The sequence below is a fragment of the Nothobranchius furzeri genome, chromosome 6 (assembly GCF_043380555.1).
Source record: "Nothobranchius furzeri strain GRZ-AD chromosome 6, NfurGRZ-RIMD1, whole genome shotgun sequence".
NCBI lineage: Eukaryota > Metazoa > Chordata > Actinopteri > Cyprinodontiformes > Nothobranchiidae > Nothobranchius > Nothobranchius furzeri.
The window spans coordinates 67,550,902-67,576,223 of NC_091746.1; the positions used below are offsets into that span (position 1 = coordinate 67,550,902).

At 40.2% G+C, this 25,322-nt stretch overlaps 2 protein-coding genes across 3 annotated transcripts in view; one reads left to right on the forward strand and one right to left on the reverse strand.

Moving 5' to 3' along the window:
* LOC139070257 (uncharacterized) overlaps positions 1–25,322 on the reverse strand; it is a 295,005-nt gene that overhangs the window by 56,486 nt on the left and 213,197 nt on the right. The window lies entirely within an intron of this gene.
* fibcd1b (fibrinogen C domain containing 1b) overlaps positions 1–25,322 on the forward strand; it is a 226,432-nt gene that overhangs the window by 43,405 nt on the left and 157,705 nt on the right. The window contains exon 2 of one of the 2 annotated variants that reach the window (XM_015943223.3): positions 8,316–8,399. The exons of the other annotated variant lie outside the window; for it this stretch is intronic. Within the exon in view, the coding sequence (XP_015798709.1) occupies positions 8,316–8,399 (84 nt within the window). The remainder of the gene's footprint in view (positions 1–8,315; positions 8,400–25,322) is intronic. 2 annotated transcript variants of the gene reach the window in all.

Here is a 25,322-nt window from a genome sequence, read left to right on the forward strand (position 1 = left end):
AGTAATCATTACAGATCGATCTACAGCTGATTATCATTAGTCAGTTCAATTCAAGATGTCAACCAAAGATAGACCAAAGGGGATTTTATAGATTTTAGTCAGATGTACTTGAGGGTCATTCACAAGTGTCAGCAGATTACACAAAATCCTACTATGACATCATCTCATTCTCAAGATCTGACCAAAATTGGCTAGAAGTCCATCCTTTGTTAACATACGATCATTTTCTGTAATGTGATCTTTGTGCATCAAAGGCTAAAGTGTATGTGAATTTTTTAATTCATAGTCATGGTTTCATGTTTTAGCGCTCCAGCACACCTGGCTTAATGGTTAAATAACATCTTTGCGATGTCCTCAGGTTCAGCAGCAGCCTGTTAACCACGTACCCATTAAACATGCAGGTTAGTGGCCCTCGAGGACCACGACTGGATAACACTGCTTTAGTGGATTCTTTGTTTACGAGTAATTACCAGAAAAGGAGATAGTGCCTTAAGATCACAAATAACTAGCGAGCCATTACTCATTAATGTATTTAAAAGTTTTCTTTTATAAGTTCTGAGGTATAAAGTACAACTAGGAAGCAGCAGAAGGTTACTCCAAACAACGCCGAAACCAAAAGTGGTGCCTGATTTTCAGTTTTTTATACTTTGGGGGATAAAATGTCCAATTAAAGGTTTTTTTTTATGAAAGACTAAAACTTTGCTTATTATTAAAGAGTTCTATCTGCTAATAAATACATAGTTGTCCTGACAGGTTAAACCAGGAGCTTAGAGCAGCAAATATGAAGATAGTTGCCTACTCTGGTTAGAAGATCATTTGTTTGTATCCAAAACAAACCAACAAATAGAAAAGATCAAAAGTATTTAAACACATTTTTGTGGTTATGCTGCCATTCACTGGATCAGGTGTTTAAAAAATAAGTATTTTGCAATAGCAGATAAAAGTTATTATGGGCTAAAATCGCCAAACTTTATTTTGATGGATATCAGCAGAAGTTAGATGGAGAATAATAACGTTTATTTTTTTTCTATATGGATGAAAGCTCATTATCTGTTTTTGAACTCTTCAAATGTTAAACCCGACTGTGTTTTTTACATTAACTCCACTTGAAGCCCACGCTCCTATAGCAGCATCACTGGAGGGATGACTCAGCGTAGCTCAGGCTAACGGCAACATTTGTCCAGAAGCAAACTCCCGGGCCTAACCTTAAAGGTAGACAGGATGTGTGTCGCAGAAGACAACTAAAAGCTGGTTCTACAAGTGAGGAGGCCTCCTGTTTTTCTTTTACAAAACCTTAGAACCACAAGTAAATCTTCAGTCTGATGGTAGAAAGATTCTGTTGAGATCATATTGTTGAAGCACAAGAAACAGCTGAGGATCAGATTTAAGATCGGTTTAATCAGTGATCAGAGTTTTTGTCTTTTTACAGGTGTGGTTCACTGAAAAACCATTTTGTAATAATTATTTCTGATTATGAGTCACTCTGAGTTTTTCATGCTGGCTGAACACGGAAATAGTCTCCTACGCCTGAATTAGCTTCTGATAGAAAATAGACGGTGAAACTCTAGGACAGGGGTATTCAATCTCAATCAGCAGCAGATTAACAGGCTTCTGCAGAGCCTGATGAGCTGCTGCTCAGGCGCTTTAGCCACTGCATCAAGTGTGTTGGAGCAGAGAAACCACTAAAACATGCTGGATACCGGCCCCTGCTCTATTGAAAAGCCTTACAGATCTACGTCACACTGTCACTTAATATTCATGGACTCATTCATCTTGACTCACAATGGGGAAGGCTGTTGTTGGTTCAGCAGCAGAGAACGTCTCAACTATAGAAGCTAACCGTTAGCATTAGCAACTCCACCACACAGCAGAGGTCCTTCGGGTTTGTGTTATTGGTGGAGATAAAACACCGACAGAGTCGGTAATAGAGTCATGTTGCTGTTGGCCAATCCAAGGAGAGATGACCAAATATCAGGAAGTAAGACTCCAAACCCTGCTGTCTGAAGCTTCTTTCTCCTCCGGCGAACATTTAGTTTGTGAAACTGGCGCATCTGGCCCCCCTCGTATGCCTTTCATTCCCACTAAAGATGCACTGATTAAACGACTGAACCACACGTTTCAAATAATTCATCACATGTTTAAAACGTGACACCTTTCCTAGTCTTTGACTTCAGTATCACTAAAAACTTAACGTTAAAGTAAACCTGTGTGGAGGCTTTTACTTTCAGAAAAATAATTTTCCAGTTAATTAAGAACAATAGAAACAACAACAAGGAGGAATCTGTTAATCATATGTAGTGATTTTTATCTTTAAGAGTCTAATAATGTCAGAAAAAAAAGTTTAAAGCTTAATTTTGAATTTCACAAATGTTGATTTGTAACATTTATGATGTGCTGTTGTAAAAGCTTACTTTAGTTCTTATTTACATTAACACTTATTCTGATATCTAAACTAATGAAAATCTAAATATGTCTAGATTTATTTTTCTTTTTGAGTCTTTCTTTGATCACCATTTCTCATCTGTTTTTAGGTGTTTTCATTATATATATATATATATATATATATATATATATATATATATATATATATATATATATATATATATATATATACCTACACATACCTACAGATTACCTCACGATGGAGTTATTTAATGCTAATTTATAATTTCTCTGTTAAACATTATTAATAACTGTTAAAGCAGTGAAGTAACTATCTTGTTAACATGAAAAACATGTTTGAGTTTAATAAAAAAAGGAAAAAAAATCTTCTGACCTAAACAAATAATAATAATAATAATAATAAGTATATATATATATATATATATATATATATATATATATATATATATATATATATATATATATATATATATATATGGTTTTGATATCTCAGCACTTGAATTATTTATTTTTTGCCCTGATGTCACAGTCCAGTTTGAATTAATTTCCTTTATGTTATATTCTGAGATTTGTTGCTTCTTTGTGGAGATGCAGCACTGAACAAAGTAAAGGTTTCACACCTGTGACACATAAGCAGTTCCTTTTTCCTCTTCTCCTGTGTCCTCTTCTTTATGATTCTGTCAGGGTGAGTCCTCCCATTTAGCAGTCTGCAAGTCCTGTTAAATGATTAGTAAGCCCACAAGTGAATATATGCAAAGACTCTTCCACTCCATCAGAGACTTAGCGAGCAGAAAGCTTAAACACACCTTGCTAAATCCCTGTCACACACGCTCCTATAAAAGTGGTTTGTAAAGTGAGCTAATATATGCCAAAAACGTTCCCACCAACAATCCAGATCTTCGGAGGGAACGCTGGTCTTCTTGTCTAGGAGATTTAAACCCATTCAGAACCCATGCTTGTACCCATTCAGTCACACCCAGGACAACTATGCACCACTCTCCTTTTTCCAGTTGTGCTTCATCAGATAGGATTCTGAAAGATTCAACTCTGGAAAAAAAAGTAATCTATGGAGTATAAATCTCCCTTGCTGGTGGGGTTTTAAAGTCAGATTGGGACTAGACAAAAGCAGTCACACCAGGACCGCTGTCAGTTAGAAGCCCTTGGTGTTTCTTTGCAGCGTTTGTGTGCACGTCTCCGTGCACGAGCAGCAAAGAGTCTCAGCGTGAGCATTAGGAGACAAGGGGGGATAAGAAAACTAAAGCTCTGATACATGCTGCTCAGTGTGATGGTGAAGAGAGGGTGTCAGAAGTTTGTGTGGGTTGTAGCTGCTGCACAGTCTTTGTTCATGGATGATTTTACCTGTGAGCTTGTGTGTGTGTGTGTGTGTGTGTGTGTGTGTGTGTGTGTGTGTGTGTGTGTGTGTGTGTGTGTGTGTGTGTGCGCAGTCCTGATCATTATTTTTGCATGCAACAAGAGAAAACATGCACATCTGCAGGTTTTTGCAAGAGTGATACACACACCCTTTTTGGTAGCTTTTTAAGCAATTCATGATCTTTGCAAATTGAGAGCTAATTTGCCACATTTCTTAGTTTTTCCACTGTGGAGTCTTTGTTTGTTTAGTGATGCAGCTCTGTAGCTCTGTGTACTGCAAGCACAGACAGCTGCAATGTTTCAGAGTGAACAGACACACATTTCTATTGCTGACCCCAGGGCAGCTCATTAGAATTCAACACACCTCTTATATCTTCCCCCATCGCCTCATTCTCTAAACACCACCATCACTTAACTTTTTCTCTTTTGCTTCCTTCCTTTTTATTCCACCTTCTGACATATTGGAATGAATTGCTTATAGTGAAGTCTTGGTCAGCTATTATAACAAGTAAAGTGTTAGCTGCACAATCAACTCTCACTTGCTGACAGCCATTAAACAAGCACATGCATATCTATGAAAAAAAAGTGCAAATGTTTTGCTTTTTATTATGGGTAATGTCAGATGAGCTGACTTAGAAATAAAAAGTGTAATTCCTCCTTGAGGAATTTGGAGAAAGATGATGCACCGACTCTTAAGATGGATGCTTTTGAGGTTGTTTCGAATATTGCCATTTGTTAAAAGTGATGCAATTACTTTTCCGGTTTTGTTTAGGTTGATCATATTAGCAGTAATTTATCTCAGAGTGGCAGTTTCAGCTACACTGAAAGTTCTGTAGCTGTTGCAGCTCCAGCGCCATCACTGTTGTCCTTAGCCTGCAGGTGCTTCTTCAGCTCTGAAGTAAATCTGTTCACTGCTGACAGACACCATTAACCAGCCACATTATGCATCTCAATTCTATGATTTCAGAATAAATGAAGAACTTTCATAGGTTAAAAATAATGTGCTTTTTCTGCAAGCTAGTATTTATACTAGTAGTGCTGCCAACTTATTACTATATAAAGTATAAGCTGACCTAAAAGTTGTTAAATTACACCATTACTAGGGCATTAAAAAGTAATCTAACTAATCAGAGACTTTGTAATTAATTAATCTTGATTAATCACATTTTAATCTTTCAAGACCATTTGCACACAAGCATTTTTTTCTATTAAAAATAATATTAGTGAGGTACAGATGACTCACCTACACTTCAGTTCACATCCACGAAGTCACAGGGTCTATTTATTACTTTGGTCTCATTGTAAAGGTAACAATTGCGGTATTTGTTAGGATGTGTAAATATTAGTAGTAGACATGTAACAATGTAAATGTTGTGTACTGAAATGAACACCAAGTCGCAGCAGAACACAGCTAATGCATATAGAGGTGTGGTATAGAGTTCAGGGGAAGTTCTGTTGAGGGTTACAAGATGAATGCTATGCGTATGCTCGTCCCTCCTGCTGTAATAAAGCTCAAATGGATAAAGTTAATGTCTGTCATCTTTCTACCAACTACAAAACTAGATATTTTTTCTTTATTTTGCTTCTGCATGAAAGGCAATTTGTCGTGATTTATTTAATGGTACTTTTAGTTGTGTTTGGAGCAAAAAGGTTTTTATGGCCTTGTAGCCCAGGATCTGAAGTTTCTTTAGAGGTGCAGCTTGATTATATCTATCTATATGAATGTTGGTGCTAACGTTTTTTGGCCCTTAGTTAGGGAACTCTTGGGCTCAAACATTAATTTTTTTACTGAATTTTTGTTCTAATTAAGGAATTGTAATTAACACACCCCTAATGATTACATAATTGGCTCACTGGATTTAATTGTAATGGGCGATGCAGAGGGGATGGATGATCTTAATAATTTTGGCTTCCGACAGAGAATGCTGCTGTTGTGTCCTTGGGCAAGACACTTAACCCGCCTTGCTTGCTGGTGGTGGTCGGAGGGACCGGTGGTGCCAGTGTTCAGCAAGCCTTGCCCTGTCAGTGCGCCCTAGGGCAGCTGTGGCTAATGTGTAACTAAACACCACCAGGGAGTGATTGTGTGTGTGCATGGGTGAATGACTGATTGTGCTGTAAAGCGCCTTGGGGGGATGTGAGGACTCCATAAGGGTATATATCAAATGCAGGCCATTTACCATTTAGTGGCCAAAAAAAAACAACAACTTTTATTTATTATTTGGTGAAAATCCAAACCTTTCTCTCTTATCTTGGCTAAGGTTTGTCAGAAGAAACACTCAAAACACAGTTTGAGTCATTTAAAACGGTTTAGGGGAGATATTATGTAAAACTTGCTTTTTGCATCCTTTTGTGCTGCCATGTAGGTCTCTACTCCCTCCAAAAACATTCCAAACATGAAAGAAAATGTCCATCCGTTTCCTGTCAGTTTTTAGTTTTAGGAAGTATGTGTCTAAAACAAGCAGTTTGACAAAGTTGTGATGTCGCAATCAGAGCAAATTAAAATGCAGCCACCTCTCACTTAGAAGAGAGCAACTGCTGCTGCTGGAGGAGCAGCGACTCTACTCCGAGCCCCTCTTGGATATTGGAGCTTCACAGCTTATAGCAGCCTGAGAGGGAATCCGTGGGCATGTCCAATATCTAAAAAAAACAAATTTTAAAGTGTAGCCTACAGATATGGGAAATTGTGGTATCAACATGTTATCTGCATGTCGTGTTTTTGTTCTGCTCAGCGACAGAACCAGGTGATTTCAATCAGCACAGTGAATGAACCTGGTTCAGTTGCTGAGCAGAACAAAAACACAGCATGGAGATGACTTGTTGATGCCACACTTTCCCATACCTGGTAGTCTAGAAGGTACATAGGACATTAGATGAGATGTAAGATGGTGCAAAACCAGCCAGCTGTGACTTCATGCATTTGTGATCCAGTGGTCATAGAGGAGTTAACTAGCCTAGTGAACTAGACCAAATTCTTGCTTTGCAAAGAATGGTCTAGGCATGCTCCATCGGAACCTCAGCAGCTCCTACCAGGACTCTGGCTAGCCAATCACAGCTCTCTAAAGGGGTTTCAAACACAAAGAGCTGTGATTGGTCCATAATGGTGGGCCAATCATAGTGCTCTATCTGCTTAGTGAACAAATCGCAGAGCTTTATCCGCTTTGTGGGCCAATCAGGGCACTCTATATGCCTGGTGGGTGGGATGATGCAACAGAGTGAAACAAGAGTATGTCACATTCATTGTCCAGTGGAATGCGGAGATCATTTGAAAGACAACCGTAGAACCCGCCCCACAACCAAGAGCCGTCAATGGAGCGTGGCCAGACTAAATAATACATGTATTTAGTCTGGCTTGCCAGGCTAGGAGTTAACCTCTCCAGCTCTGATTTCAGCGCAGTAGCTGGGCCATCTGTGAGTGCTTTGCGTCTAAAGCAGCACCTGCTGCTCATGTAGAAGAGTAAGAATGATGAGTATTTTCCCATTAGACTTTTTTGTAGCACTCTTTATTAGCCACAGTGATGAAGTTGTGTGTAACCCATCCTTTATGGAAGATTATGGGGTTATGGTTAGTTGTAGCATTGTTAACTACCATCTCTTTAACATGCGAGCTTTAACAAGACCAAAGATGCAGACACAAAACATTATTTTCCTCCTGCTGTTAATATAAACACACCCTTGTTTTTATGAAGCGAGTGGAATGACTCAAACACACATTCAAATACTCATATTGGTTTATGACAGCAGATTTGGTCAGAAAACACATCCCAATATGTTGATTGTCCATATTTACATATCTACTCTTAAGTCGGCAATTCTTGCATGAGTTTGAGTGTGTATGCACGCGCTTTAGTGTTGGTGTTATTGTCCCAGGCTAATTGAGCAATTCCATTGAGGGGGATGCAATGTTTAAGGTCATAGAACGATGTGTTCCTCTGGAGCAATTAGAAAGCTGCTGCTTTTATAATTACTCTGCTTTTATCTGCGCTGCAGCTAAAACTACATCCAGACAAATGCAAACACAGGCATAAACAGGCTCATCTACTGAAGAGTGCAATATTCAGATATAACATGCAAACGCCCACATTCCGTTGCATGAGTAAACACTTGCATGGGTGCTCACGGTCACCCACAGTTAAAATTATCTTTATTTTGCCACATTTTCTACAACAGGAAATTGTTGGGTGTGGTTTTGTCAGGCTTTTTCTGCAAATTATCATTCCAAGCAACTGAATTCAGCCATAACTATTTAAGGTTGTTGTTCAAACCTGCCTCTCACTGTGCACATGATTGTAGGTGGTTTATCAGATTCAGCAACAATAACTGTTACTGGATCGAATGTTTTCGACCAGAAGATGCATGCATTTCCTAAATCAGCTTTTTCAACGCACAACCAAAGTCTCCTATGTGTGTGTGTGTGTTTTATTTCTTTTTGGCATGCATGTGGCTCTTTGAGTCTGTTTATTCACATGTGCTTGCATGCCTGATTGCACATGTGACCTGAACAAACGCCAACACTGGTGGCCTTGTCTGTTTGTCTCATGCAGACGTTCTGTGAATGTGTGCCCAGCTCCTCCCAGCTCAAACACCGCTGGTCAGACTCAGAAACTGCCAGAGAGACTCCGGCCAAGGTAAGGCCCAGTCCCCGCCGTATTTGTGTAGGACGTCAGAAAGTGCTTATGGGTTTTTCTTAGAAAAGCAATTGAATGAATTGACTTGTTCACTGAAAAAAATAATCATACTTTTGTATTTACAGTAGTTTGTTTTTTTATATTTTGCTTATAGTTTAATTATTTTTAACCCTGCAATTCTAAAAGTGTTGCATCTGATGTGTATGGTTTAATCTGTCTAAGAGCTCAACCTCTTCATCAGGATTAGTACATTCTTCACTACCCTGTTCACATTGTAAACACGTCTACTTCCCTCTGGTGGAGAATCAAAGTACTGCATGTTACACTTTTTTTTTAATTATTGCTGTTGGAAGAGAAAATGTACAAGCAATGTATGGTAGCATTTTTTATGATCATTATATTACCATTAGAAAAATAACTATGAGTAAACACATTGTTTTATTTTATAAAAGAACATCTTAAAATCTATTAAATTCTACGTTGTCTGCTGGTGAACGTTCTTCGCCACCCAGGTCATGGTAATCCAAAGGGGTTTGAATGAAGGCAACTGGACTTCTTTGGTTTCTTGAAGACGTTTGGCTTCTCATCTTTGTCAATTCTGACTGGAATAGGGCAGGGTCAAGCTTGGAAAATGTAGCTGTCTGTTGTTGCTTAAGGAGCAGAAACTACATGTAAGTAAGTAAGTAAGTAAAAGTTTATTTATATAGCACCTTTCACAGATATAAATCACAAAGCGCTGTACAACATGATAAAGATCAGGGCAAATACCTCTAACCAATAACAACATCAGAAAAACAATAGCAGTGATAAAATAGAAAATTAAATCATGAGTATAAACAAAGTGAAGGTGTGAACCCGAACAAAGTAATCTTTTTGAAACACTTAGGGAGGGAACGCCTGGATGAAAAGGTGAGTTTTTAGACGATTTTTAAAGACCTCTACAGTGTTAGAGAGACAGAGATTTGAAGGTAGACTGTGCCAAAGTCTGGGTGCAATAGTCTGAAAGGCCCTGTCCCCTTTGGTTTTCAGTCTGGTTCGAGGAACAGCCAGGAGGTTTTCAGATGTGGATCTAAGGTTCCGAGAGGTGATTTGTGGGGATAAAAGCTCAGATAGGTAGCTTGGAGCCTGGTTGTTAAGAGCTCTATAGGTCAGGACTAAAACTTTAAACTGTATTCTAAATTCTATCGGGAGCCAGTGGAGGGACTGTAAAACTGGAGTGATGTGAGCTCGTCTGCTGGATTTGGTTAGGAGTCTGGCTGCTGCATTTTGGATGGCTTGAAGGCGTGAGAGGGAGGTTTTGCTGAGACCAGTAAAAAGAGCGTTACAGTAGTCTAAGCATGATGACACAAAGGCATGGATGATTTTTTCCAGATCTGCAGTAGAAACCAGTTTACAGACTTTTGAAATGTTTCTCAGTTGAAAGAAACAAGAGCGGGAGATGGTTTTGACGTGTGAGTCTAAACTTAAAGCTGGATTAAAAATAACTCCCAGGTTTCTAATGTTGGCCTTGGCTGATGGGCAAAAAGAGGCAATTTCTTGCTCGATTTTTGGCTGAAGTTCCGGGGGTGCAGCGATCAGGGTCTCTGTCTTGTTAGCATTGAGGACAAGATAGTTGCTGGACAGCCAGTTACTGATCTGGGTCAGGCAGAGTACAAGTGTGGCCAGCCTGTCCAACTGGTGGGGCATAAAGGACATATAGAGCTGAATATCATCAGCGTAGATGTGGTAGGAGATGTCTGGGAAAGACTGAATGATGCCGGCCAGGGGAAGAATATAGAATGCGAATAGTAGAGGCCCTAGAATACCCCTCCCCCCTACCCCCAAGGAGTGGCTTATTGTTTGGGAATGGTTGTCTTGATTAGATGCAGGAGGGTGTGACCTTTGTGTAGGTGCTGGAGAGGTGAAACCTGAGGCCTCATCCTCTGTTTAATCAACACATTTGTTTAATATCGGTTTTTCCTGTTTCACATAAATTGCTTCATTTACTCTTCTCTCAAAACATCTATCTTGTCTGTCGTGAATGTTCACTTTGTCACAAGCTTTGGTCTCACCCAAAGAGCACCTCAGTTTGACCTACAGAGAATCCAAAAAAGCCTCCATGCATAAATGCAGATTCTAGGTCACATTATCTAATGCTAGGAATGATGGAGTTTTCCTTAGTTTTTTTTTTTTAAACAGGATAATCAAGGCCATGGGTATTACTAGAAGGCTTGATACCGGAATTGAATACCCCTCATCATCATCATCATCATCGGCCTTTATTTATAAAGCACTTTCTTTCCACCACAGGCGAACCAAAGTGCTGTACACTCACACAGAAATTAAAACACTACAGACCCAAGCAATGGCCAGCCATAAAATAAACAGCCAGAAATAAAAAACAACAGATAAAATCAAAAGATGCTGATAAAAACTAAATAATAAAGTAAAAATACAGCCGGATAATCATTTACGAAATTGACCAGAAATATCTAAAAAGCTAAAACTAACTCACATGCGGAGTGAGCACCACTGTATAAAAGTGAGTCTTGAACTGACTCTTAAAAACCAACAGTGAGGGTGATTTTCAGACCACGAGTGGAAGGTCATTCCACAGCTTGGAGGTCACCTGATCTAGGGTGACTCCAACATGTACCCTGTAGTTGTAAATGTTTATCTGTTGAATGCTTTTGAAGAGCTTTATTGAAATAGTTTAAATAGTAAGCACAATCTGTAAACAAACAAACAAACAAAATGACAAACACACTCACAGACAGGCAAAAAAACTATTTTTGTTCCTATTTGGTTTTGGATCAAGGCAGCTGGATTTCTTTGTTACAAGAAGGTGTTTCACTACTATTCCACAAAGCCAGTTCTGATCGTTAGGTTGGGATCACCAGATGCATACGATGCTCATTTTTATATTCTAGGGTTGTTTCAAAAGGGTTCAGATGAAGGCGACTGGACTTCTTTGGTTTCTTGAAGACGTTTCACTTCTCATCTGAGGAGCTTTGTCAACTCTGACTGGAATATGGAAGATTCAAGCTTATAAGCTGTTGCTGTCTGTTGTTGCTTAAGGAGCAGAAACTACTCTGAATACCCCTTCTCCTTACCTCCAGATGAGTCGTTAGCATCTATTTTGTGGTAATAGTTGTATTGATTAGATGCAGGAAGATGTGACGTAGACTGAAACTATTAGGGCATACGATTCAGAGCTACATTATAGGTACTGGAAAGGTGAAACCTGAGTCCTCTGATAGGTAATTAGATTCATCCCATATTACCTTAAAGGACGACACACCCGGAGAGAGAGAGTAAATCTTGATTATTTGTAATGTCCATGTGCGCGAATCAACATGCGAGAAGCTGGACTCAACCAACCAGCCCCCACTCTGCTCCAGCCTCAAAGCCTTCACCTCACCAGCTCGGCATACCCGCGGTCTCCATCAGGAGACCATAATGTTAGGTAATATTTAATCTCCATAACCCTGAACCCTGAAATAAACACACATCACGAAAGGGAGACATTTTACACTGAATTAGCCAAATGAGGGGGAGATCACCGAAATGACTCATAACTCTCTCCAGAGCTAGATGCCAGGTGACTCCCCCTGTCTTCAGAGTGTCCAGTGGCTTTATTCAAGCAAAGGGTGGAGAAGGCGGGCCTTCTCAGGTTACAGAGGTACAGAGTTTTCTCAATCAACATCCTTGCTCAACCTTTTCATGAACAGCCACGGTTTGGCAAACACAGAGATGGGCATCTTTTAGGCCTCAAAAAGGTACAATTATAAAAATACCCAACATCCTCCTTTTCTATTTAAAGCACGTTTCTCACGTTTGACATAGATAGCTTCCTTTACTCCTCTCTCAAACTATGTATCTCCTCTGTCCAGTATGTGTACTTTAAAATCTTCAAAAGTGTGTCCCTTGTCCTTCAGGTGTAGGTGAACTGCAGAGTCTTGACCTGAAGAGGTGGCTCTCCTGTGTTGTGTCATGTGCTTGTGTAATTGTTGTTTAGTTTCCCTAAAGTAAAGATCTGGACAGTCCTCACTACATTAGACTTCATATTCGACTGCACTCAGCTTCTCTTTGGGTGTTTTGTCTTTTGGATGGACCAATTTCTGTCTGAGGGTGTTGTTGGGTTTAAAGTTTACCGGGATGTTGTGCTTGGAGAAGATTCTTCTCTGAAGTATCTCTAGTCCCCTTCAGACAGGCCAAGAAAAACAGAAATGTTCGGGACTCTGTCCTTGAGACTTTTGTGTCTGAATACAAACATCCGGATAACCTTTTCCGTAATTAAACCGGACGAAGCCCCTAGTAACAGGACCGGACTTGTCACGGACAGGGTGGCTGCTTCAGACTGGTGAGGTCGAGTTCCGGACAGGGAGGAGGGGGAGGAGGAGGGGGCCGGGGGACGCTGTGCACACCTAGATAGCCCGCTCCTGTAGCATGCGGCGAACCATGGCAGCTCGCCTCCTACCGTACCGTCTCCTAGATGCGCGACGGAGCGCTTCACACCGCTTCCATGATTCCTTTATTAACCACTGAGCTTCATCATCCAGGTCTCTTATGCGTCTTCGTGTGCGCAGAATTATGCTTAACATAAGTCCGATCAGTGGGAGGAATTCTAACTCTTCGTCGGCCGTGTTTGACTGAATAGCTTTGTTTGGGTAAATGACGCATGTACGCCCGCCGCACTATGTTTACGCAATATCCGGGTACAGCCTTCCCACCCCCTCCCCCTCAGACATCTGGAACTTTTCCGTGCTGTGTGAAGGCAGCCGAAAGGACAAGTTCAGGTACTAAAGTGGTGTGTCTGAAAACACAGTTCTGGTTAAAAACCGGACTGAATTGTCCGCACATATTCCAGAATGTCAATCTGAAAAGGGTTTCTGAGACTCCTGACACACATGGGATGATGATGCTTGTTGTCCTTTTCTTTGCTATTTGCTGCTGTGGATTCTCTTTCAGACTTCCTTCATTCGAACCCCGTTTGGATTACCATGACCTGTACGACTGAGAACCTTCTCTGACCTGTATAAACACAAACCTACGTCCATTTTTTACCTCTTGATGATATACGAAAAACAAATTTTACTTTTGTAATTTTAAGCATTTAAAGGAGCTTAGATGAAAAGTTGTCTAGATGGAAATAATCAAAAGTACAAAGACACCATGCTGTGGATTGTATTGGTTTTCACTGTTGTCCTTTCAGTAAAAACAGTCAGTGAATAGTGACTCGCTCAGCAGTGGAGAAGATTACGTATTGCCGACAATGGTTCTCATCACAGCCTGCTTCCTTGCCGCACACTGGCAGTGTGAAGGATTATTTCATATTAGACTTCACATATTGTCACCGAGCAGCGGCATTGACGTGACCTCAGCTGAAGTACCCAGACACACAGGAATTAACCGGATTAGGCCCAGCAGAATTTCCAAACACGGTGACGTGAAAACGGTAAAAGGAATGTTGCAGTGTTGAAAGTCTGAACGCGGCTGCATGAAAAGCAGGTGGAAGTTATGAAAAATAGTCTTCTGCAACATATTCAATTGTTTGTTTGACTGACTTTCTTTGTGCCATTGGCAGGATTAACTTGAATTCAAAACCGAAAATAATATAGTTTGTTTAAAGTCCTTGTTTTTTAATGAGGACAGTCTTGTCTGAGAAAGCCTGCCAGTTCCCACGCGTGACCTAACAACGTCATTTCCATAAATTCTCTCCAATTCTCAGAATCAGAATTCCCCTGCCGTCCTTTCAAATCCCAGATAGCACTAACGGAGGCACGAGGAAATCTGAAAGTCAACCACTAATTACAGAATGGCTCCTGCTGCATGGCTGAGAGTCTCATTCACCGAAAGGAGGAAAAAAATGTGTTAAGAGGTGGCTGGCATCCCGCACTCGGTGTCATTACTCCTCTACAGCTCTTGAGTTGAGTTTAGACATCATGTATTCTGCAGGGACACAAAGCAGGCTGCTGCTGCTACATTTTATTTTTTTACTGACCATCAAGCTGATAAGGCTGCAGAAAAGCCTAATGCGTTTTCCATTTTACTTTCTGACTTCATGTCAGTCTGCCCTCGCAGAAAATAAAACGACTTAGCCAGCAGCAGCTGCATTATGACACCTTCATTTTCAAGGCATTTTCTACTCTTTCCATGGAGCAATGGTGAAGGGAAGCGTGTAAATTCATTACACAGGATCTAATAACAGCACTGATGACAACGTTTTGGTTTTTAAGATTTTCTCCTCACTAAAGACATTAATGAAATCACTTGGGAAAGATTTCTACGAGATTTGTAATTACACACTACTTTTGTTTGACCTCCAGCAATTTCATGAAATAATTCACCCCAGCACAGTCCTAGTGACTATTAACTAAGACCCTGAAAACTCAGGGTCATGTGTGTAGTTGTGGTTGATAGATGTGTCGATAAAGCACCGACATTTAAAGGAGCTAAATGGAAGAAATTCACTATGACATAATTACAAAACAGTCTAGCGTAGGGAGGAAGGTTAAACTGAAACAGATTTCATTCTCAGCCAGCTGGGGGGTTGTCGGATTTTCTCCGTGCAAAAAAACTAAAGAGGGACAGTTACTGTTTACAATCTGTGAGCTCGTACATTGGAAACAAATAGCTGGCTCTAAAAATATTTCAAGCAACTTTTTTCAGTTACCAACAACTTGATATTAAGGTGAACTGTGTGTGTGTGTGTGTGTGTGTGTGTGTGTGTGTGTGTGTGAGTGAGAGTGAAAGTGGGAAATTAGTAATGAAGCAATCGTGGCGTTTTACTTTCTTTCATGAGTCGTTCAGAACTATAACAGCAAGGTAACAAACTCATCAAGTGCTATAGGCTTATTATCATAATGAGCGTGATAAGGGCTTCTTACCGTAAAACACCCAAGAGTGCTACCATCAGATATGACAATGTATTTGTCTTCTTATTAATGTAATGTGTATGGATCATCTTTGCTTATCATTGCCATGTCCTGTCTCCTGTCCATGTTACCCTATGTCCTGTGTCCGTTCCATATTCCGTGTCCCTGTCCATTCCATGTGTTTTCCCTCCTCCAGGTTTCCTTGTTTTCTGTTCCTTAGATTCATTCATTCATCCACAGCCTCAGCCACCTTTTAGCCACTTACAGTATCTACTTGTAGTACGGTAACCAAATTTGACCACAGGATGTAATTATTGCTTCATTCATATATATTACACCTTTATGATATATTATTCTTTCAATCCAACTTTAGCGTGGTTTGTGTTGATGATCACCACCCTTTGACATTGATTGGATGTTTGTTGTCTTAACTAGGATGACAATTGTCTTTTAAACATGATATTTTGATATCACAAGGTCAGTCCATTAAATTGATATGATTTAATCAATGCGGTATGTTATGCTGTAAAAAATATAAAAGGATACAATTCATTAAAGACAATGACAGAGAAAAAAACTTCCAACTATCTTTGGTACATTCTTTCTGTGTTTGGCTTCTAATTCCATTTTTGGTCCTTTTTTTAAAACACAGGAAAGGTTTCTCTTTACCTTGCTGACAGTTTCGTTTGCATTTGCAAACATCCTCAGAGCTTCTTAGGTGTGTTCTTGCTGTGTCTTTGTAAATCCATGCTTTCGTTCTTTTTTAAACACAGAAACAGTTTTGTTTACCTGTTTGTAGCTACGGTTTCGCCGACAGCTGCCGGCTTCTTCAGGCTGACGCTGATGGTGGCGTCACTTCCTTCTCCGTTTATCTGCGGGCAGCAGAGGACGTTGTCGCCCTCTACTGCCCGCTCTCCCCTCTCCGACGATGCAGTCCCATGCGTGGTCCAGCGTGTAAACTCCGTCGTCCCTGTTCATGGTCCCACATCCACGTCTCCTTATCTCGATTGCTTCCTTGATCCATCTTTTGTATTTTTGTTGTTCGGTGGTTATGATCCGTGTGTTGTCCCAGTCCATTATATGGTTTTCTCTCAAGCAGTGATCTGTTACGGCTGACTTTTTTATTGTACTTTCTGCTTCTTCTTTTGCTGCTCTTGTGTGTTTACGATTTGCCTCTTTCTCACACTCCTTTCTGTGTTCTATTGTCCGTGTATTGAGTTGGCGTCCGGTTTCTCCTAAGTATGTTTTATTGCATATTTTGCATGGGATTTCGTAGATGACTCCACATTTTTGTCCAGCTGATATTTTGTCTTTTGGGTGTACTAATCTGTTTCTAACTGTTGTGTATGGCTTTGTTGGTGTGTTTATGTTGTGTTTTTTCATTGTTGCTCTTATTTTTTCCGTTATGCCTCTGATGTATGGTAGGGTTATCACTGGTTTTGGTTCTTGTCTTTCTGGGTTTCTGACAATAGAACACAGAAAGGAGTGTGAGAAAGAGGCAAATCGTAAACACACAAGAGCAGCAAAAGAAGAAGCAGAAAGTACAATAAAAAAGTCAGCCGTAACAGATCACTGCTTAAGAGAAAACCATATAATGGACTGGGACAGCACACGGATCATAACCACTGAACAACAAAAATACAAAAGATGGATCAAGGAAGCAATCGAGATAAGGAGACGTGGATGTGGGACCATGAACAGGGACGACGGAGTTTACACGCTGGACCACGCATGGGACTGCATCGTTGGAGAGGGGAGAGCGGGCAGTAGAGGGCGACAACGTCCTCTGCTGCCCGCAGATAAACGGAGAAGGAAGTGACGCGCCACCATCAGCGTCAGCCTGAAGAAGCCGGCAGCTGTCGGCGAAACCGTAGCTACAAACAGGTAAACAAAACTGTTTCTGTGTTTAAAAAAGAACGAAAGCATGGATCCTCAGAGCTGACACTGATGTCAGGGTTAGGGTTACTCTGTTTGACCGCGGGCAGCAAAGGATGTTGTTGCCCTCTGCTGCCCGCTCTCCCCTCTCCGATGATGCAGTCCCATGCGCGATCCAATGTGTAGACCCCGTCATCTCTGTTCATAGTCCCACACACACGTCTCCTTATCTCTATGGCTTCCTTTATCCATGGATAAATTTTTGAGAAATCAAGGGGCTCTAAGTTATAAAGATTTGTTTTGGCTCGTAAGTGGCCAAAGCAGTCACGACTTGTTCGTAGTGCAGTGGAAATTTTTTGGCTGAGGTCAAGAATCACTGCTTAGCTAATAGCGATGGATGATTCAAATTCAAATGTAGTGCAGACTTTTCAACCTGAAGAGAGCACCACACTAATGGTTTATAGCTGATTATTTACATTTTAAAAAGGATGCACTAAAATACCATAATAATCACTACACATCTATACAGCACCATTAGACACTTTTTAACAGTTTATCAACAAACAATGTTGAATTTGGGTAACACACTTGATTACCATAATGAATCTGAAGATAACTTTACCAGATATTCCTCTCATGTGGTGTGTTACCATACCATACTATACAATACCATACCATAGCATACCATACCATACCATAGCATACCATACCATACCATACCATAGCATACCATAGCATGCCATGCCATACCATAGCATACCATAGCATACCAAAGCATAGCATAGCATACCATACCATACCATACCATACCATAGCATACCATAGCATGCCATACCATACCATAGCATACCATAGCATACCATACCATAGCATACCATAGCATACCATACCATAGCATACCATACCATACCATACCATACCATACCATACCATACCATACCATAGCATACCATACCATACCATACCATAGCATACCATAGCATGCCATACCATACCATACCATACCATACCATACCATACCATACCATACCATACCATACCATAGCATACCATACCATACCATACCATACCATACCATACCATACCATACCATAGCATACCATAGCATGCCAAAGCATAGCATAGCATACCATACATACCATACCATAGCATACCATAGCATGCCATACCATACCATAGCATACCATAGCATACCATACCATACCATACCATACCATACCATAGCATACCATAGCATAGCATGCCATGCCATACCATACCACACCATACCATACCATACCATACCATACCATACCAAAGCATAGCATAGCATGCCATACCATACCATAGCATACCATATCATACCATACCATACCATACCATACCATACCATACCATACCATCCCAATTTATTTTATAAAGCACAACTTAATAAAGCATGCCAGCTAACCAAAGCCAAAGGCTCAAACACAACAAAAGACAATTAGCAAAAAACTGAGGGATTAGTTCTAAAGCATAAAAAGGCGAAGCATTAAAACGAAAGCATAAAATACATGTTAAAAGGACAACCAAAAAGAACATGCCAAATTGAAACCCACTAAAAACAGCATAAAAAAACCAAACAAGCTAAAAAAAATATCCCAACGTGCACCTAAAAGAGCAAATGAATCACAGTTAAAGTAAATGGGAAAAGTTAAACAGCCTTAAGATGTGCAGTGATGGAAGACACAACCTACTAGAGTAGTGCAGTTTTAAATGAGGTAGATCATGTAGGGTAGGCGATGCTAAAACAATGTGTCAGAGTTGAACCTACTGAGGGATGCAGCCAAATGTACTTGGATGGGTAAAGAGTTCCAGAGTTTTGGTGCAGCATGAGGTAAGGAGCGCTGCCCCATTGTTTATAGCGGATAGGGATGAGCCGGATACTCGTTTCAGACGAGTATCCGGTACGGATAAAGCATTTTTGATGAATACGAGCATGAGACGAGTAAACCTCGTAAATATCTGTAATCGTGCTGAAGGAAAATCCTCATTGGTTAACTGACTGTCTTCACGCTCTGTGATTGGCCAGTCACATAGAGCGCCCGCCCCTCCCTACACACAAAACTCTCTAGCCGGCCTGGAGTGCAGTCCGTCCGGCTCATCCACGCACACACACAGACAGTAATGGATCTCGCTGTGCTTGCTTCACTGTTGCTCACGTTTCTTCAGTTTTCCCTAGGTTTTCTTCAGCTCGCCTCTTTTTCGGTTGAATATTTAAAGTTACTTTTTTCGTAACTTACATGGTGCATTTGAGAAGACAGCTGACGTGCTGCATCAGTCACTCACTACCTCCGCTCCGGTCGGGTTTTTTAAATTTTTTTAAACTCCATCTCTCTCCCTCTCACCCTCTCTATCTCTCTCAGACACACACACCTTAATCAACATTGTTTTGTTTAACTTTGTGTGGGGCAAAGTGCCAAGAACGTTAAGAAAAAAATCAGTTTAATCAAATTAAGATAAAAAAATATATACATAAAGTTGTGTCTGGTTCTAGCATTTCATATTTCCTAGTTCCTACTGCATAAGTTCAGATGTATTATCCATGAACTTAAATATTAATGTTCTAATTTTATTGAAACACTTTTTTCTGAAATAGTTTCTTTACTATTGTGATCAAAAATATTTAATCTCAATTCTGAGGCTACTCTGTAAATAGTTTTCAAATAAACATTACACATATAAACTTCTGATCAATCCATATCAATTTCAGACTTAAAATAATACATTGATGTAAACCACACCCACCCCTGGTTAAACCACGCCCACTTCCGGGTTATGCCACGCCCATTCCAAGTACAGATACAGTAGCTGGTGATCGGCCAATCAAAGGGAACATGTGGATGTTTATGGAATCAACAGCTCAGTTAGATAAGATGGAGACGAACCATTCAAAACCTTGCATATAAAAAGCAAGTCTTTGAAATGAAATCCTAAATTTAACCTGGAGCCAGTGTAAATGAGCAAGAATGGGTGTGATGTGCACGCGTCTGTTGAAATTGGTTAACAACCTAGCCGCAGCATTTTCAGCTTTCTGTAGTTTGCTCAAGGCGGTTGCATTAATCCAATCAGCACATAGTCGGTGTAATCCAGGTGGGAGGTAATGAACGGGCGAATGACAGATTCAAGATGCGGGCGTTTGAGGATGGATTTAAGCCATGTGATGCTGCGAATCTGAAAAAAAAGCAAGGCTGGTGACACGCAATTTAAGACTGAGTGAGAGGAGAGCAGGTACATCTGTTGCACCATTTGTGTTAGCGGGGTTAAAAAGAGTGGTTTCTGTCTTGCCATCATATAACCATAAGAAGTTAGAGAACAGCCAGGTTTTGACCTCAGAGAGAAATTCTGCAGAAAACTGTAAATGAATGCTGTTGGCTGAGTTTCAGGTAAATTTGGCATTCATCTGCATAAAAATGGAAGTTGATCCCGTGATTGGATAAAATCTTTTTGAGAGGGCACATGTATATTGAAAAAAGAAGAGGACCCAGGACAGAACCCTGAGGCACTTCTCATGGAAGTGAGACATTGGGAGAGGAGCAATCCTCAATGTGACTGGTCCATGCTAGGTTTCTTTAAAAGCAGCTGAACAACCCATGTTTGTTAATTCCTGAATCACATTTAGTCTTGCAGGATTTCCTGATAGAGCGGGAAATGTCCATGTATGAAATTGGTTCATGACTATGTAGATTTTGCAGAGTCGTTGCAAACATTAAGCCGGCTGCACACTGCAGCACCAGCGTCATGTTACAGCAGCGAATCCTCACTGCTTCAAATGCAATCCATTAAAGTCTATCGGGTGATTCAAACCAGCTGCGATGCGGCAATTTTCAGAAGCGGCACGCTGCAGAAATTAAATCAGTGTCATTGAAAGCATTTTAAATGCATACATTTCTTTTATTTTACAACAGCATGCCATAAAAATTGTTGACAAAAACATCTGCATTGCAAATCTGTTCATTGTGCACCCTTTTCTGCAGCTGAATGTCGTCTTCACAGTATGTTGAAGTAGTGTGTGTATATATTTTTTTCTTTCTTAGAGGCTGGCAACATGAGGAGACATCTGGGGGCGGCTGCTGTCGCCGTTAGTTCTTGCTGTGGCTCAGCATATAGCGTAATGAATCCAGTGTAGAGAGTGATTTGATGGGTTATTAGAAAAATGTGCCTTTATGCTTAAAAGGTTAATGTCTCGGATCTTCGCTGTGCTGTAGTGCTCATATTTGTACATTCTGAGAGTGCACATGCCACTAGTGTATGGGTCTTGCTGTCAGCCTACCGGAAACCATTATGTCTTTTTTATGTTAAGTTAACAGTCAATATGGCAGCAATGAATATTCAGTGCAGTTACAGTGATGTCTACTGATGTCTTGGCCCACTGGCAACAGACACTGCTCTAATGTTACATTGCTGCCATTATGCGCATTATGCATGACACAAACACTCTTGTACACACACATCCACGCTCATACTGTCAGATTATCTAAATCTAGCCTGTACTCAAAGATGAGAATGAAAAAAATAAATACAAATGGACATGCTGAAACAAAGTATTTTGTACTGCTTGACTTAGAGCAAGGAGGGAAAACACAGTTTTCAGTCAAAAGGCTTTTTTAAAAGTAAGTTTTAGGGATTTTTTTCTCAAAAAGTTGAAGAATCAGTTAAAAAATAAGCCATTTCAAGATATATATTTAGTTTGCAGCACACAAATCTGTGTGTTCCCTCTCTTAAACACTTTTGGCAGGAATGCCTGTGTTCAGATTATGTGCGTGCATAAGCATCAGCCATTTAAATAGCGTAGGTGACTGTAGCGCAGCAAGTGTTCACTTGTATCAGAAATCAAGAATGATCTAATTTTCCTTTACTCATTCACTGCCAGCCGTTTCCTGATCACTAACGGCCTTCGCTGCCAGCGTTTCTCACTGTTTTAACAGTTTTTTTAAGTCACAGAATGTTGCGCGCTAGCATGATGTCGATGCCAAAACAACCAAAACAAAGAGGAGACTCACCTCTTACATCAGGAAGAAGCCGCGTGTTTCCAGCGTTATCCGTTCTTTCATAATCCGTTGTCGAATTGTGATCGGCAGACGCTTTTCCCCTTCGCGCCTCACTTTTTTTTTACAGGAACGGCCCAAAACGATCTCCAAACACATGGATGTGTTGCTTCCTGATCATGTGATCTGTGACGCATGCGGATGAAGATCGGCTTCAGGTCTGAGATGTTTGTTCTCTCAGCGTGGGGGCTCGTTCCGATGCTCAAACGGTAAAAAAATGCAAATGACGACTTTAGTCGTCATTTGCAGTGAACGGTTGGATCTAAAATGACGACTTTAGTCGTCAATGGCAGTGAATGAGTTAAAGAGTAAGTCACCCCCAAATCCACTTTTTTTGCTGATAAACTAAATAAACGAGTGTCTAATCGTGCTGCAGACATGTGTAGTCAGTAATTTGGCACTTCAGTGCATCAAAATTTAAATATTCTGCTTAAAACTCTCAGTGTTGTGCCGTTGTCAGGTAAAAACTCTGCACTGTAATTGAATTTTAAACTGCCACCGCTATTGGCTAAGAGGTATGCTATGATGTAAACTGGTACATTATGATGTCACAATGCTGTCGTGAGCCTGTGTGTGTGTTTTTGTTAGCGGCTCCACCCTGTGTGTCTGCTAGGCAACGGCATTTGTTGCATTTTTCAAACATGAAGTGGGAGTGGAGTTAGATTTTGGTAGGGGGTGACTTGCTCTTTAAGTTTCACATTACAAAATAAAAGTGTGTCTACATCAAGAATATAAAGTAGTTTGTACTGACAGCTGAGATGCAACGACTTACGTCCAGTTGGTCTGTTTCGGGTCAAAGAGATGAAAAGCTAAAACAATCTGTTTGGATTTTCCTGTTTCACAGCCGAGGTGTTTAAGCTTTACCCTTCTTTCCACTGGATGTGAAAGCAGCGTGAAACGACCCCGAAACTCATGCGGGAATTATCTGCCATTATAGTGGAGAGGATCCTTTCCACCGGCTTCGCTTCCAAAACATGTCAAACTCTGCAGTTCAGATCAAGCCAGACAGGAAGTCAAACACAAAGGCAGTGTAAAACATCTGGAAACTTTCAAAACAAAAGCTAGGTACCATATGTGATTTCTGTGAAAGCCCTATAGCTGATGCAAACAACAGAAAATAAACCACATACTTTTTTGGACACATGCAGCTGTCTTTCTGCCTGCATTATATTGTGTGGACTTCTGAAATCACAACCGGTGTCTCAATTCTCGTGATTTGGTGGCGTCACGGGATCAGCGGTGTGGAACGCTTTTGCTGCTGTTTCACATCAAAATCACTCTCGGCTGGAAGTTAGCTCATGGATAAATCGCCCTTATTTCGTTACATTCCACTTGCAACATCCAAAAGGGTCAATTTTCACCTATATTGACCAACGTAATAACATTTCGTCTACAGAAATAAATCCACTTTCTATTTGGCCTTCTAAATCCAGAAGGTTCTGCTCAGCCCGTGTTGACATACAGAAGACAAAACATCCATCCAAACAATCTCTCCCAAGGTTCCTACGCTCTCTGTGAAAGCCAGACGTCGACATTATTCACTCTGAATAAGTGAGGACTCCCTGATTTTATAGTTATAAGTTAAATAATCATATGTGATGAATGAACAAGATGTTTAAATCACAGGTTTGAATAATCTGTGCTTAAATCAATGAATTTAAAATGAATATTATTCTCACAATGATCCATTTATATCACAAATCACTGTGTTAGATTTAACGAGTTAATCATTGTTTACACTCATACACATGCCGTATACATACATATTAAGGTTAAGAGTCTTGTATCAGATGAAGGCGTGGCTTTCTGAGGGATGTTGGTAAAAACTCAGAAACGTGTCGAATTCTGATTTGCCAAACTTGGCCAGAAATCATAACAAATTAGTTTAATAAAACAAGGATTACTTCCCGATGAATTCAGTTTCTTGCTGACCCTCGAACCGGTCACTTCAGGAAAGAAGCCTTTTTGAAACCGTCTTCTCCTTTGACCTCCTGTCAAAGCCTCTCTGCAACGCTGCGGCTGATACCAGACAACCGGTTCTTCTAAGAGCCAAACAAACATCAACCTTAGATGCAAATAAGCATTCCAGCTTCCTGCCTTCACCTCGAGGGATCTCAGACTGGACGGGTCCTATCGGAACTGTCTACGGGTTCCTGACATCAGAGGTTCACTCCACCGGCAGTGACCATCGACCCCCCGGATCGAACGAGAACCTCCCCACCAAGGGTTCGTAGACTTGGCACGACAGATTGCGTCTGATGCTGTTTTTAATAAACAACTCCCTTGTTTATAACAAACAACAAATTCTTTCACACCCAGATTTCACAATTTCTCACAGACACAAAGAACGGTTGTTCCAACATCTAGCTTCCATCACAACACCTCCCATCCATCACTTCATATCTCATTATTCATATTTTGTCATGTATAAATTGTTAGTTTAGGAAAATAATTCAATTCAGTATATAAACTATTTACTTGACTATGCCTGAATTAATACGAAGTGTGTTTATGGTCCCCAAAGAAGCAAAGAACCGTAGAATCTTCTGATTAAACATTCAAAGATCAATTAGGTTAATATTTCATATTTATATGGAATCATCACATCTTATTGCTCCTAATTATGTTTTAATTGCTACACACTTTTGCATCTGGTGGAAAGAAGGGGTTATTCAGCTAAATCTATGCTGGTTTTGAAAACGAGTACAAGTTATTTTGGGTGTTTTTTAGCCTCTCAAGTCTAATTCACATTTCTCGTACAAAAATAACAAACACTTTCCATTTCTTCTACTTTTTTCTTTTTTGGGTGTTGTAATGCTCCACTCCTTGTTGCTTATTGTGTATTTTGATATGAGTTTAGAGTCATTATCCTGTCACCTTCTTTTCAACTACAGTGTAGCGTTTTCAGAGACACGTTGATGTTTCCTTTCAGAATTTCCTCACATTTATTTCTTTTTATTTATTTATTTATTTATTTTCTTTTTGAAATGTTCCCCATTCCACAGGCTGCAACACGTTTAAAGTTAGATCCTCTATTTGGCATAAACTCCAGAGAGGTTTTAGATGAATCTCTTATAAAAGTCAAAAGAAAATGTTTCCAACATGCATCTAAATTGTTTAGATGT